Genomic DNA, 15,535 nt, shown 5'->3' on the forward strand with positions numbered 1-15,535 from the left:
TAAAAACATATATATATATATTAACCAAAAACTTGTAATCCAAGGCATTGATTTGGTTATATCAAAGTTCCATATACGTTTAGTGATTGAATCAAACATAGTAAGATGCAGAAATGAGCAGGAGGATTGTGAATGTAGCATTTAGAGGGTTCAACCGAAAGGAAGTGAAGTACGATTGGAAGAGGAAAGTGGATACTTACTTGCCCGATCAAGCCTCCACTGTGGTCGCTTCCATTCTTTTCATGCCTTTTCAAGGTGAATATTACATTGAGGCTACCATATCAAGGTGCATGGCTTGGTTTTCTGCAGCTGTATCTTCTGGGGTTCCTCTTGTCTTCGTCAATATCCAAACTGAACAGATTGTCACTTCGGTACCTACCTCACCTCTCTCTCAATTTTCAGCTATATATATATGTATGTATGTGAGATTTTCTAGGTTAATCCCTCTGCTATGCTAAAACTAGGTATTTAGTCCCTTCACTTTAGTTTTCATAAATTAAATCTCTGTTGGTGTTGCATATCTATGGCAACATATTTTCCTCCAAAGGAGAAAACAAATCAAAATGGAAAGGAAATAAGTCGAGGAGGGAAGCAACAAAACACAAGTACATCTGTAGAATTAGTGCAAGGCATAAGGCTATGGTTTCTACCTGGAGTGGAACAAGTATTGCTTGAAATGATACCTGAACCTGGAGAAACTCGGTTCGGTTTGGACATAAAACGAACCGACGAGGTAATTTCATTCCCACTTATCTCTTCACTTTTTTGGGGTTTAATTAATTCATATGCATGCGACTCAATATTTCTTGTTTTTCATTAGGGTTTTATATGCGTGGGCGAAGTAACAAAGGGTTCGGCTGCCGACCGTGCTGGCTTGCAGCAACTACTTGATGAAGCCAATCTTACAAAGCATCTGCTTGTTATCTCTCGGTTAGAAGGCAAGAGTGTAATGCCTTCGACCGTTGGCTCTGCTGGGTTTATACATTGTTGTGATCACGATGAAATAAAGGACGCCCTAGCTTCGGCGATGGAAGGATTGGATATAATTCAACTTCATATCATGGCCTGGCCTAATCAAACTCGACCGAAAACCCCGCAAGCGATCACCCCTGCAACCCTCAGGCCTCCTAAGTCGCCGCTGTGATGCTATTAACCTAAGACCAGTTCAATGAGAACAAGGGCATTGTCTAGAATATAAAAAAAACCTGTTGCAAGCAGAATTGTAAGGATCACATAGAACCTTAAAAGATGGGAATTGGCCCAATCTAATGTTTGCAAAAAGACGTTGTATGAGAATTAGATGTTAATTGATATCAATCAAAAATTTAAACATAATATAAATGTGAATATAAATTCTTTTGCCTGCTTAAGTATATCGTATGCCTTACACTACACCAGAATAGGCTTTTAGCGGCACTTTTTGCGGCGTTTGGAACAAAAGCGCCACAAAAAATCGAGCATTAGCGGTGATTTAGCCAAAGCGCCGCTAAAGGTAGAGCATCAGCGGCGATTATCCGGAAGCGCCGCTAAAAATAGGAATTAGCGGCGTTTTATATAAAGCGCCACAAAAAACCTAAGACCAACGGCATCGTTTTTGCAATTTTTTAAACCTTTAGCGGCGTTTTTGTGTAAGTGCCGCTAATGCTCCGATCTTTCGCGGCGTTTTTGTGAAAGCGCCGCTAATGCCCCGATCTTTAGCGGTGATTTCGTCTAAGCGCCGCTAATGCTCAGATCTTTAGCGGCATTTTTTTCTATGCGCCGCTAATGCTCGGGTCTTTAGCGGCGTTTTTGTCTATGCGCCGCTAATGCTCGGGTCTTTAGCGGCGTTTTTATACAAGCGCCGCTAATTCTCAGATCTTTAGCGGCGTTTCTAACTGAGCGCCACTAATTCGCTTGTCTTCAGCGGCATTTGTATCTAAGCGCCGCTAATGTATTTACCTTTAGCGGCGTTTTTGCCGAAGCACCGCTAATAGTAACAAAAATCTTATAAGTTGAAATAATTAATATTTTGTTCTATTTATTATATAGTGGGACAATTTACATTTAAATTATAATTAACAAATAATATTGATTAATATAAAAAAAATTTATTAAAGAGAAGTCGTATATATATAACAGCTAACTATTTATAACAGTTGATTATTTAAACTACTTTACGAGAGAAAATATATTAAATTATGAATAAAATAAAATATAATAAAACTTAAATTGTTGTATTAATGTAAAGAATAAATTAAAAATAGAATTAACTTTTTATAAGAGTAATAAATTTTGGTAGTAAATATTGTTCGACTAATTTATAGAAATTAAATATATATATATTTTAACAATTAATTATTGACTATATTTTATGATTAATTATATATATTAAACATTTAGGGAATTTTTTTATGGACGGTATTTTAAGGAGTACGGGGTATAGATTTAAGGTAATTGGGATTTAAGGTTAATTTAGGGGTTAGAGGTTTAGGGGTTTGAGATTTAGGGTTAATTTCAACGGTCATGTACAGGGTTTAATTAATTAGATTTGTTTTTGATTATTTTTTATGGTGAATATATACGTTCTTATATATTTGTAAAATAGATATTCCAGAATAAATTTAATATATATATTGAATATTATAATAGGTAGATCATGATCATCACTTTATGCATGTCGATTGATAATTTATAATTTGAGACTTGTATAATTATCTTGTATATTTAAAAACATTTAACCGGCCCTAATAACCATTAATTGATTTTTTTGATATATATATATATGGCTATATATATATGGTTAATTAGTAGTAATATACCAGATGCAAAAATATCGATACTTAAGTTCAAAAATGATAAAAACCTTATATTTAGATCCATACGAAAATTTTTGTCATAAAGATATTGCTAGCATATATTTCAACTAATTTGTACAACATTTTTAACTACTATATAATATATATATATAATTAATTAACTTGCATGTTTAATAGATTTTCACTATATTTTGTGATTATTAAAGAATATTAATTTAGGGAATTTTTTGGGTTTGGTCGGGGGGTTTAGACGGTCATGATAGGGTTTCTTAAGAGGTTAATATTAGATTGATTAATTTTTACGGTAAATATATATATTTGTAAAATAAATCCAGATGATCAATTAATTTAATTAATATATATATTAACGAAGTTTAGTATAGTTTATATTATAATTATTAATAGATATATATATATAATAGGTGCGTGGTAGTTAGATGATCATTTTATGGATGCATGTTAATTTATAATTTGAAGATTGTTAAATGATACAATTAACTAATAATAGTTGTATATTAAAAACATTTAACCCAAATATTTAACGGCCATTTGAAATTTTTGATATATATGGATATATATAGTTATTAATTATTTAATTTGTATATATAGGACCAAAATAATCTTGGTATAAATAAATAAACAAATAAGTAGGTAATTATGTATTTGTTAGGTAATTAATTATTTAAATGTAAGATCACAAAAAAAGAGAGAAATTTAGCGGCGTTTCTATAGAAAAACGCCGCAAAAGGTAGCCTTTACCGGCGTTTTAGTCAAAAACGCCACAAATATTGCAATATATGATGTCGTTACGTGTTAGGGAATCAGTTTCTATTGTGGCGTTTTATAGGTAAGCGCCGCTAATATTCTTGATAATCTATCAGAACGGCGTCGTTTCAGTTGAATGATGTACTCTATTACTGGCGTTTTTCGGGAAAATGCCACAAATATGTCTACAATTTTGTGAAAACGTCACCGTTTGTTTGTGTAATTGAAAATTTGATGTTTAGGGGTTAAGAGGATTTAGGATTTAAGGGTTATGCTTTAGGGGTTAGAGGATTTAGGGGTAATGGGTTAGGGGTTATGGATTTGGGGTTTAGGTTTTCAACGGTTATGTTAGAGTTTAAGTTATTAGATTAATTAGTTTTATTAATTTTTATATCAAATATGTTCTTATATATTTCTAAAATATATAATAATAAATTTAATATATTGAAATTATGAGTATATAGTTTAAATTTATTTATTTATCAATAAAATTAAATATTATAAATTTCAAACTTTATACAAAAAAATAAATATTATAATATTACAAATTAAAAGTTGTCTACTATTAATTATTGTTTAATCAATTATAACTATTTTATGATCATTAAAGATTTAGGGATTATTTTGGATGGCTGTGCTATTTTAAGGATTAGGGGGTACATATGGATTTAAGGTTTGGGATATAAGGGTTAGGGGTTTAGGGGTTACGAGTTACGGGCTAAGGGTTAGTGGTTTAGAATTTAGGGTTTAGGGTTTTAGGGGTCGAATAAGGGTTTTAGGTTAGTTTAGATTAATTTCTTTAAATAATGTTTTAAAAAATCAATTTAAAGTACCAATTGATATCAATTGGTATAATGTTTTTGTCATTTAAATATTATTTTAAATAGAATTAAGTTTAATAAGTTAAAAAATAGTTTGAAATATGCATTAAAGCTTTATTAAACGGCGCCGTTTCAGATTATAACTTAAGTTTTTAGTGGCGTTTTTTGGAAACGCCGCAAATATACAAGAAATAGTGGCGTTTTCATAACAAACGCCGGAATGGTGTCTTAAAATTTTGGCAAGACGACGCCGTTTCTGTTCATCGTGTTTTGGCAAACGAACACAATAAACAGAATCAGAATCAGAGGACAAAATGAAAGCGATTGAAACGAAAGAATAAATACAAAGGAAAAAAGGGAGAGGGGAACTCATAAATCGGGTGAAACGAAGCAACAGTTGAGCCAATCTTGACAGGATACTATCAAAGTTGCGGAATTTGTGGTTAAAAGGTAAGCTTTTTTTCTTTTACAACGATGTATCTTGATTTAGGGTTTGGGTTAAGTGTAATTTGGGAAATTTGGGTTTAAATAATAAATTCAATCACCAAGCTTTGGCCTGTTTGTTTGGGAATTCGGGGAATTTGGGAATTTTTTCGTGTCTAGGGTTTGGGAAGAAGTACCGATCCTGGGTTTGCTTTCTAGTTTGTTCTTCTCATTGTTGAAGAGTTAACATTAACAGTTGTTCTTATGTTCAACTTTTGTTCAAGGTACTCACACTGCATTTGCCCAACTGTTAAAGAAAGGAGAACTCAAAATTGTTTGTTAACGATTTGTTACTGCCTTATTGATCAGCTCGTATTTAGGTAAGTTTCCTGAACTTAATTAGTTAATCAAAATGTCCTTACTTTTATTCCTTCTGATTTCAGATCTATTGATGAAATTCAGATGTTCTCTTCTGTTTTTTTTTATGTTATTATTATCTTATTTGCTACTTGGATTTCTTTGTGGAATTGAAAATATATTTTTTTTAAAAGCGCGAGCTTTTAGGTCTTTTTTATTGTTAATGTGTTATGTGGTCAATTAATGGATTCAGGAGGGACATAGGCTTCTAATTTTGTAAGATGCCATAATAAATTGTGGTATATTATTCTTTTGCAAATAATTTGTTATATTTTGTTAACATGTTGCTAAATCGATTATGTGTATTGAAAAAGCAAATCTGTCTTAAAAAATGTGCTCATTATGTATGTATATATGAGTGAATGATGGTGACTTGCTGTAATTTGTTTGAAATCGAAATTCATTTTGTATTGCACTTTCTTGATGCACCAATAAAATTAGGAGTCCACCGATAATTGCTTGGCATTCTAAGGTTAATCTTTGGGCACTTAATTTGGTTAATTGACATTTTAACGCTGACAAGTTAAACTTCATTTGTTTTATGAGAGACTGGGTTTGGGGATTAGGCCTCTTTTGGCGAAAATAAAATTTTATGTTACAGTTGTAGATGTTATTTTTATGCATCATTGGAACAGATACTGATATTATCTGGTTGCAATCTTTTGCAGTGACTACCTGTTCAAGCTTCTGTTTATTGGAGATTCTGGTGTTGGAAAATCTTGTCTTCTTTTGAGATTTGCTGTAAGTTTCTTGACTTACGTTTCCATTTGAAAGCAAATGTCTACATTGTAGAGATCTATTTTCCTCATCATACATTCTTAGTTTCTTATATGATTGCCCTGGATGCTTATATCCATGTATGATGCTAGACTGTAATAATGATTCCCGATAAAATTTAACTGCATATAACATGTGTCTTGAGACAGTGAAATGTGCACTTCACGAGTTTGGACATAGGCAGTTGTGGCCTCTGAATCTTGTCACTATATTTAGTTGTATATCAAGATATCAAACATGTGGAATTTTGGATATTTCCAGATGGTTATGCAAGAAAAAATCATGAACCTGAGATTTTGTAATTTCTTCTATGAAGTGTGTGGCCTACACTTCTATGAATTTGAAGAATTTGTCTATTTTTGTGTTTCAAAACATTCATTTTCTTGGATAGCAAGATTATCATTCATGTACTGCAAAGAACAAGTTTTAAAGGTAAATGAAATAAGCATGATTACCACAGAATTGAATAAAAGATTAGAGGTCAAAGGCAAATGAAATAAGCATCGATCAAGATTTGAATAAGGCTTTATTTTATGCAAATTAATTTCATAACAAAGCCAGCTGCAAATAGGTAAATAATCATAATTAATTTGAACACCAAATTATCATACAATGAGTTCTTAGCAGCCATGAAAATAATTCAACATCCACTCCTATTTTTCCTATAATTATTGAATAATAGACCTCAGTTCATCACATTCCTAGTGCATTCAAGTCTCACATTACAGAATTCATAATTAATTTCTTTCTTCTACTAAGAATTTTAATAAAATTAATAAAATTGTAAAATTCTCATAAGCATTTTACTTAAAATAAGATATTTCATTTAACTAATAGCGTTATAAACATTGAGATACCAAATTATGTAAAAAATTAAAATATAAATATAAAATCTCAAATTTACGAATAGTAAAAAATTAAAATATAAATATAAATATAAGATATTACATAACTTACATTAATATTATACATAAATTACATAACTTAATTAGTTAATATACATAAATTACATAACATACATTAATATTATACAGAAATTACATAACTTAGTTAATTAATATTATACATAACTTACATTAATATTATACATAAATTACATAACTTAATTAGTTAATATACATAAATTACATAACATAATTAGTTAATATACATAAATTACATAACTTAATTAGTTAATATACATAAATTACATAACTTAATTAGTTAATTATACATAAATTACATAACATACATTAATATTATACAGAAATTACATAACTTAGTTATTTAATATTATACATAACTTACATTAATATTATACATAAATTACATAACTTAATTAGTTAATATACATAAATTACATAACATAATTAGTTAATATACATAAATTACATAACTTAGTTATTTAATATACATAAATTACATAACTTAATTAGTTAATTATACATAAATTACATAACATACATTAATATTATACAGAAATTACATAACTTAGTTAATTAATATTATACATAACTTAGTTATTTAATATTATACATAACTTACATTAATATTATACATAAATTACATAACTTAGTTATTTAATATTATACATAACTTACAACTTACATAACTTACATATTTTTAATTATTCGTAAATTACATAACTTACATAATTTTCATAATAAATAACTTACATAATACATAACTTACGTAGCTTAATTATACTTATTCCTAAATCCTAAACCCGTGCACATTATTGTCAAGATTAGGCTTCAAGAAATAAGAAATGGATCGATCTTGGATGAATTTGTCAAGGGTAAGCGACGATTATCGAAATGGAGTACAAACTTTTCTAGATTTTGCATTTCAATATGCAAGCCAAGAGAACATGATTCTTTGCCCCTGTAAGAAGTGTGTCAAAATAAACTGGCATTATCGTGAAGTTGTATACGAGCATCTAATTGTTGATGGGTTTGTTCGTGGTTATAAACAATGGTTTTTCATGGAGAATGCCCGCCTAGTACTTCCTCTTCAAGGATGGATGTATCTTATGATAGTACTGCTTACCATTAGTCTGTTAGAGGGGATGATATGGAAGGGATGTTGCGGGAAGCATTTAATATTCACAGTCATGGTTTACAGTCGTTCCCACCCGACTTTGTGCCATCTGATGACTGTAATCTCGGTAGAAATGCTTTTACCGAACCCGGAAGATGTGTACATCATGAAGAGCCGAATGGAGAAGCGGCAAAGTTCTATGCGCTACTTAATGAGATGAACGAAGAACTATATGAGGGATCGAAATTTTCAAAAATGTCTTTCTGCATTCGTCTTTTCCAGTTAAAATGTTTGGGAGGGTGGACTGGGAACTCATTGACAATGCTGTTAGAGTTTTTGAGAGAAATGTTTCCGTTTGCAAAGATCCCTCAGTCATGCAAAGATATGAAGAAAATGATAAAAGACTTAGGTCTTGGGTACAATAAAATCCATAGTTGCCCGAATGATTGCATGTTGTATTGGGGCGATCGAAGAAACCAACAGTGCTGTCATGTATGCGGCGAATCCCGTTGGATAAATAGAAACACAGAAGATGGGAACGACGATGAAAATGATGCACAGCCAAGAAAGAAGCCGGTCAAGATTTTGCAGTATTTTCCGCTGATACCAAGGCTTCAAAGGCTTTTCATGTCCTTGAAGACAGCGGAGTTAATGACGTGGCACCATGAAGGACGAACTGATGATGGATTATTAAGGCATCCGATAGATTCTTTAGCTTGGAAATCATTTGACAATAAATTTCAAAGCTTTGCAAGCAATCCCAGAAATGTGAGGCTTGGCCTAGCATCTAATGGATTTAATCCTTACAAGATCATGAGTACTGCATACAGTACTTGGCCAGTGGTGCTTGTTCCTTACAATCTGCCTCCGTGGATTTGCATGAAGCAATCTTCCCTTATCTTATCTATGATTATCCCTGGAGAGAAAGGGCCCGGGAATGATATCGACATTTATTTACAGCCACTTATTGAAGAGTTAAAACAATTATGGGCTGGTGTCGAGACATACGATGTGCTGAGAAAGGAGAACTTTAATTTACGTGCAGCTTTGATGTGGACCATTAATAACTTCCCCGCTTATGCCAATTTATCCGGTTAGAGTACCAAGGGTCGTTATGCGTGCCCTTGTTGTGCTGCACAAACATGTTCGCAATGGTTATACAATGGGAAAAAGTTCTCTTACATGGGGCATCGTCGGTAGTTACCGAAAAATCATAGATTTAGATATCAGAGTTCGGCATTTGACGGTACTGAAGAGTTCAGAGAAGCGCCTTCACAGACAAGTGGATCTGAAATCTTGTTAATGTTGGAAGATATGAATTTAAGTTATGGGAAGATGAATCAACCGCCAAACACGCAAAGACATAGAAGATCAAATGATGAAGCTGATGATAACTCCGATGAAGAGGATGATCCTAATGAGGCGGACTTGTGGAAAAAAAGTATTTTTTTTGAGTTACCTTATTGGGAGCACCACCTTTACGACACAATCTTGATGTTATGCATATTGAGAAAAATGTCTGCGAGAACATTGTCTGTACAATTTTGAATGTAGACGAAAAATCAAAAGACAATCTTCAGAGTCGACTTGATTTAGTTCAGATGGGAATTCGACCTGATCTTCATCCGAATCCACTTCCGAATGGTAAATATCGGTTGCCGCCTTCTATTTTCTCAATGTCGAAGACAGAGAAAGAAGTGTTCTGCATGGTGTTGAAGGATATAAAGGTTCCCGATGCGTATGCATCTAATATATCTCGATGTGTTAGTGTTAAAGATCGAAGACTATATTCGCTAAAATCACATGACTATCACATCTTGATGCAAGATTTACTGCCAGTTGCTCTACGATGTTGTATTTCGAAGAAGGTGACGTCTTGTATAATTGAACTATCCAATATAATGAAAGTCATTTGTGGCAAAGTTTTGGATGTTCAAGAACTTCAGAAGGTACAGGATTGAGCCGTTTTAACTTTATGCAACATGGAGAAAATCTTCTCACCTTCCTTCTTCACTATTATGGTTCACTTGATAATCTATCTCCCGCATGAAGCAATTCTTGGCGGACCCGTTTTCTATTGATGGATGTATCCCATAGAAAGGTGTTAATCGAAATTTTTAAAATTTTCCTTCATTCACCTATATGCCTTTAGTTACAACTTTTGATAATATTGTATAATGTGTTGAGGTTCCTATCCAAATTAAAGTCTTATTGCTGCAACAAGCGTTATCCAAAAGGATCGATTGCTGAAGGCTACTTGGCAGAGGAATGTATGACCTTCTATTCAAGATATTTGGAAGATGTTAAAACAAGGTTGAACAGACCAAATAGAAATGCTGGACTCACGGATCATAACTTGGCCGATAATTATTTGTTCCAAAGTTTTGGAGAACCAATCGGTAAAGTTGAAATTGCAGAATTAGATGATTTATCTTGGGTTCAAGCACATCGATATGTTCTGTTTCACCACGAATCAGTGGAACCTTTACGCAAGTAAGTTCTACAAATTTGTTGGATATTCATCATTTAAAAATTGTTTATAGTCTAACAAACTGAACATATTTTTAACATAGTGAGTACAAACAAATATTGAGATCTCGTTCGCGCTCCCGAAGAACACAACATCGAGATATCAATAAGTTGTTTACAGAATCTTTTCATTAATGGTTAAGCCAAACAGTATGTAATTGGAGCTTTCACCGAAAAATAATAATATTTACTCAAAACATTTTTAATTACTCAGTTTACTTTCCATTCAATAGGTTTGGAGTGGGAAGAACGTCACCGACGAAGTTAAATGGCTTTTCCAAGGTCCAAATCGGGTGGTTAAAAGATATAGTGCGTTCCTCATAAACGGATTCAGATTTCATACAAAATATTGCGAGAGATTGAGGAGAACGCAAAATTGTGGAATAGTGGTTAATTCCTCAATTACAAGTTATGCTAGTGCTAGGGACAATAATCCTGTGGAGGGAAATGTGGAATATTTTGGACTTCTTACTGACATAATTGAGTTGGATTACTACGGCAAATGGAAAGTTGTCTTATTTCGAGGTGATTGGGCCGATGTTAATACTGCACGTGGAATCAAGCATGATCAATTTGGTTTCACAATGGTAAACTTCGCTCGATTGATTCACATAGGACAACAATTGATTGATGAGACGTATGTATTTTCTTCTCAAGTCAAACAAGTTTTTTTACTCAAAAGACCCAACTGATGAGGGCTGGTACGTTGTACTCCATAACATCCCTAGAGACTTGTTTGACATGGGCAGTGGAAGTAGACATGACATTGACAACAGAACAGAAACTTTGCCATTTCCAGAACAGAACTTAAACGAAAACATCCCTAGTACTAGTACACAATTTCAATGGGTCCGCCAGGATACAGATGAAGAGATTTACGAATTATAATGTATTAACTTTTTACAATTATCTAATTACATCTACGAATGATGATATTTCAACTATTTTATATGTGAAATTATTGTTGTAATTGTATACTAAGTTTTCAACTAATTTATTTGTATTGCAGATAAAATGCCTAGAAGAAAAGTGCAATCGCACCGCATTGTTCAAGGTACTCCAAACTCGGCGGAAATAAACAGCACTGAACAACAGACTGCTGTTGGATCTTCGAATGTTCCGGTTACACCTGAGGAAGCTATAGAAGTTCAAAGTAATTTAAAATTTAATTTACATGTGTGTTGACTTCTTGTTTGTTTATTTTTAAATTTCGTATATTACAATACTTTTATTTTTCAGATGAAACTGGTGGGACGCGGAGAGGTTGCGGACGTACGGTACTGAGCGATTTATACGACCTAGATCCAGTCGAGCGTGTCCAAGTATCCAGTAATAGCTTTGGTTAGCCTGTTGGATCAGAAGCTTGCCTTTTAGCAGGATACATGGGCATTCTAGCACGGAATGCAAATATGTTGCCAATTAACTTCGAGTCATGGCATAAAGTGCCCGAAAGTAACAAGAACCAAGCTCTCGATAACATTAAGGTAACAAAACGTGTATGTCATTTATAATACTTGGGTTTAAGTTTTGTTTACATTTACTTTCTTAAGTTGTGTTTTTTGTAGGCGAGATTTGCTCTAGAGGTCTCCAATGCTTATGTAAAGAAGGCATTGGGAAAAAGATAGAGAGACCATAAGAGCACTTTAAAGAAAGACTATTTTAAGACAAAAACAACACCCGACGAGAGATTACAAAATGTCCCGCCGGGAATGCTGAGGTACCAGTGGGAAGAGGTCATTAGATTTTGGACTTCGAAGAAAGGAGAGGTATGTGTAACTTATAAAATTTTGTAATTATTTTGGCGTATAGTATTTCCAGATTAACGTACTAATAATTTCATAATGTAGGATCGTGAAGAAGTTGGAAAAAAAAGTAGGCAGCAACAAAAATTCACTCACACAGCTGGGTCGAAAAGTTTTGCGTGTGTAGCTCATGCAGAGGTATTTTCAATTTTTTAATATTGGCAGATATTTATTACTTACTTACAATAATATTTTTACTATTGTATTGTAGGAACTGTCGTCCGGTCAAAAAGTTGGACGCCTTCAACTTTTTGACATTACACATAGAAAGAAAGATGGAAACCCTATGACTCCTGAAGCTGCAGAAATTATGGTACGTTTGCTTAATTAATACAATTTCACTTGTTTTAATTATTTATAGTGTTTATTTTCTAATGATTTATTCCATTTATTGTAATGCAAATATTGTTAAGTTATGTTGCATTGGATTTTTTAATATATATTGCGTTCCTAACTATTTGATTTATTTTTTAGGAAAAATTAAAGGATAAAAAGGCGGAGTACGAAGCGATTGCTTCCAGTGATAGTTCTGTTCATATTGACGACATTGATAACCGGATTATCATTGAAGTTTTGGGTCCTAAAAGGTATGGTCGGGTTCGATTTCAAGGATCTTTTGTTAACCCATCCCAATATTTTGGATCTAGCTCGCAACAATATATGCCTTCGGGGAGTCGAGCCGAAGCTGAAGTTCAGAGGTTAAGAGACCAGATGGCTCAGATGCAAGTGACAACAACTGAGCAAATTACACAACTTAAAGCGGATGCAACATCGAGAGAAGCTGAGGTTCAAAAAAGATATGAAGAACTCCAACTACAACTGAAAGCAGATACAGCAGCGAGAGAAGCTGAGGTTCAACGAAAGTATGAAGAACTCCAACAGCAGCTTAAAGCAGATGCGGCAGCAAGAGAAGCAAAGGCGGCAGCGAGAGAAGTACAGGCTGCAGCGAGGGAAGCAGAGGCTAAAGCGAGGGAAGCAGAGGCTAAAGTGAGGGAAGCAGAGTAGCGTCAAAAGTTCGATGAACTCCAGCAGCAGCTTCAGAGTATGATGAAGATGTTTCAGCAGTCGCAACAGCCGCCGTCTTAGACTATCGTGTAAATATACTTCGATTTTGACTTTTAATTATCATTTTAACTTTTAACATTTTTGTAAGAATAATACGAATTTTATTTTATTTATTGATATTTATTATATTATTTCTTTAATATATAGATTTATTTCTTTTGGCTGGTTTAGATATGATTTCTTCTGATTTGTTTTTACAGGAGGGCTGCAAAAATATAAAAAATTTTATTTTACAAATCTGCCAAATTTAGTGGCGTTTTTTTTGTTGGCCTTTTTAGTGGCGTTTTTGGTCAAAGCACCGCTAAAGATAAGGGTCTTTAGCGGCGTTTGTGGAAAAAGCGCCACTAAAGATCATGGTTTTTGGCGGCGTTTGTGAGAAAGCGCCGCTATAGATCAGAGTCTATTGCGGCGTTTGAGGTATAAACGCCGCTATAAATCAGGGTCTATTGCGGCGTTTTAGATAAAAACGCCGCTAAAGACCCTGATCTTTAGCGGCGCTTCCACTAAAGTACCGCTAAAGGTCTTACTCTTCAGCGGCGTTTGTGCCAGTAGCGCCGCTATAGACCAACACCTTTAGCGGCGTTTATTTCTAAAAACGCCGCTAAAGTTAGCGGTGCATTCTTTAGCGGCGTCTGTTGCGGCGCTTTTCAAAGCGGCGCTAAAAGTATCTGCGGCGCTAAAAAGCGCTGCTAATGGCCTAAAAAAGCGCCGCTAAAAACCTGTTTTGGTGTAGTGTTATTATCTTAAATTGCTTCAAAAGGCATCTAACAATCTTTAATTGGAATCGATAACTATCGTTATTTATTGAGTCGATATCTAAGTAACGTTTGAGGTTTAAGTTTTGTAAACAAAAATAATAATAGTGAAAGAGTTTTATATTTATATTTAACAATTAAATTTATCTCAATGTCAAATTTAATTGAAATCAATATAATTATTAAATATGGAAACCAATCTAAAACTTGAGCTTGATTTTCCAGAATTCCCTCAGCTATTGGCACGCCATGCTAGAAAAAAAACACTCCATATATAGGGGAGTAGAATTGACCATCATATCCTTCATGTTCTCAACTTTTTGTCAGTCTCAAACCTTTTTTATGCACACAATCTCTGCAAAAGAAAATTAATTTCTTCAGCTTTATAGAACAAATTGATAAGCTTTTTCAATTTCCACAATTAGGATGGAAACAAAATCTATTAAATAAAGCCAAAATGTCATTTTTCCAGTATTTTTTTAAATGTTATTTTGAATGAAAATGAGTTGCTAATACATATATTTATAATGTTGAATATTAGTTTTAATTTATATATAACTATAACACTAATTAAGTGATAATTCATCTAAAATAATATGTATAATTTAATATGGATCTAAAGTCTAATTAAGTAATAATAAAAACTACAATGATAATGATTATAATTATAATTATTTTATATTAATATTTTTTAATGTAAATTTATAATAGAAACATTCCTAATAAATATTATAATTATTTATATATTATATTATATTATTGATTTTATATATTTAAAAAATATGAGAAATATAGATAACACAAAATACTAATTCTTAATTGGTGATTTTCTTTATCTTAATTTCTCAGTAAAATATAAGTCATATTATTTATCAGTTAAAATTTGTGTTAGATAGAACCGATTTGCAATTAAAATTTATAAAAATATTTAATACTTAATTTAATTATAAAATATAGAATTTATTATAAATATGAAAATTATAGATAATACAAAATATATTTTATGAAAAACAACCGTGCATAAGTATAATATTTAATAAATTCAAATGAAAATTACTAAACTTATCTTATCCTATGAAGGAGTTAACTAAGTTAACAATTACTTATTAAACCAAAGTAAACACTACGGAAAAGTTAGCTGAGTTAACATTTACTTATTAAACCAAAGTATACATAATATAAAGTAAGAAACATTAAGATACCTGACGACAAGTAAAATTTTATAAGCACAAATTTACAATGAAATTCTCAACATCATTTATCATATAACAAGAAGTATTAAACATGTTTTAATTCAATTCATAATCTACTGATTATAAATATATATTTTTATTTTTACTTGACATTTTTGAATTTATTCATCTTAT

At 32.3% G+C, this 15,535-nt stretch overlaps 1 protein-coding gene across 1 annotated transcript; it reads left to right on the forward strand.

Annotated features, from left to right (window-relative positions):
- Positions 1-498: 498 nt before the first annotated feature.
- On the forward strand, positions 499-1,173 carry LOC107900281 (uncharacterized). Its single transcript, XM_016825946.2, has 2 exons — positions 499-733; positions 821-1,173. Exons 1-2 carry the CDS (start codon positions 524-526, stop codon positions 1,142-1,144), a joined length of 534 nt encoding a protein of 177 aa, XP_016681435.1. The 5' UTR covers positions 499-523; the 3' UTR covers positions 1,145-1,173.
- The last annotated feature ends 14,362 nt before the right edge of the window (positions 1,174-15,535 follow it).

Source organism: Gossypium hirsutum, chromosome D06 (genome assembly GCF_007990345.1).
Source record: "Gossypium hirsutum isolate 1008001.06 chromosome D06, Gossypium_hirsutum_v2.1, whole genome shotgun sequence".
Classification (NCBI taxonomy): domain Eukaryota; kingdom Viridiplantae; phylum Streptophyta; class Magnoliopsida; order Malvales; family Malvaceae; genus Gossypium; species Gossypium hirsutum.

Excerpts from the sequence above, each read along its gene's own strand:
- LOC107900281 (XM_016825946.2), top strand. The coding sequence starts at position 524 with ATGGCAACATATTTTCCTCCAAAGGAGAAAACAAATCAAAATGGAAAG. Across the intron at positions 734-820 it reads ACATAAAACGAACCGACGAG|GGTTTTATATGCGTGGGCGA; the intron begins GTAATTTCATTC and ends GTTTTTCATTAG.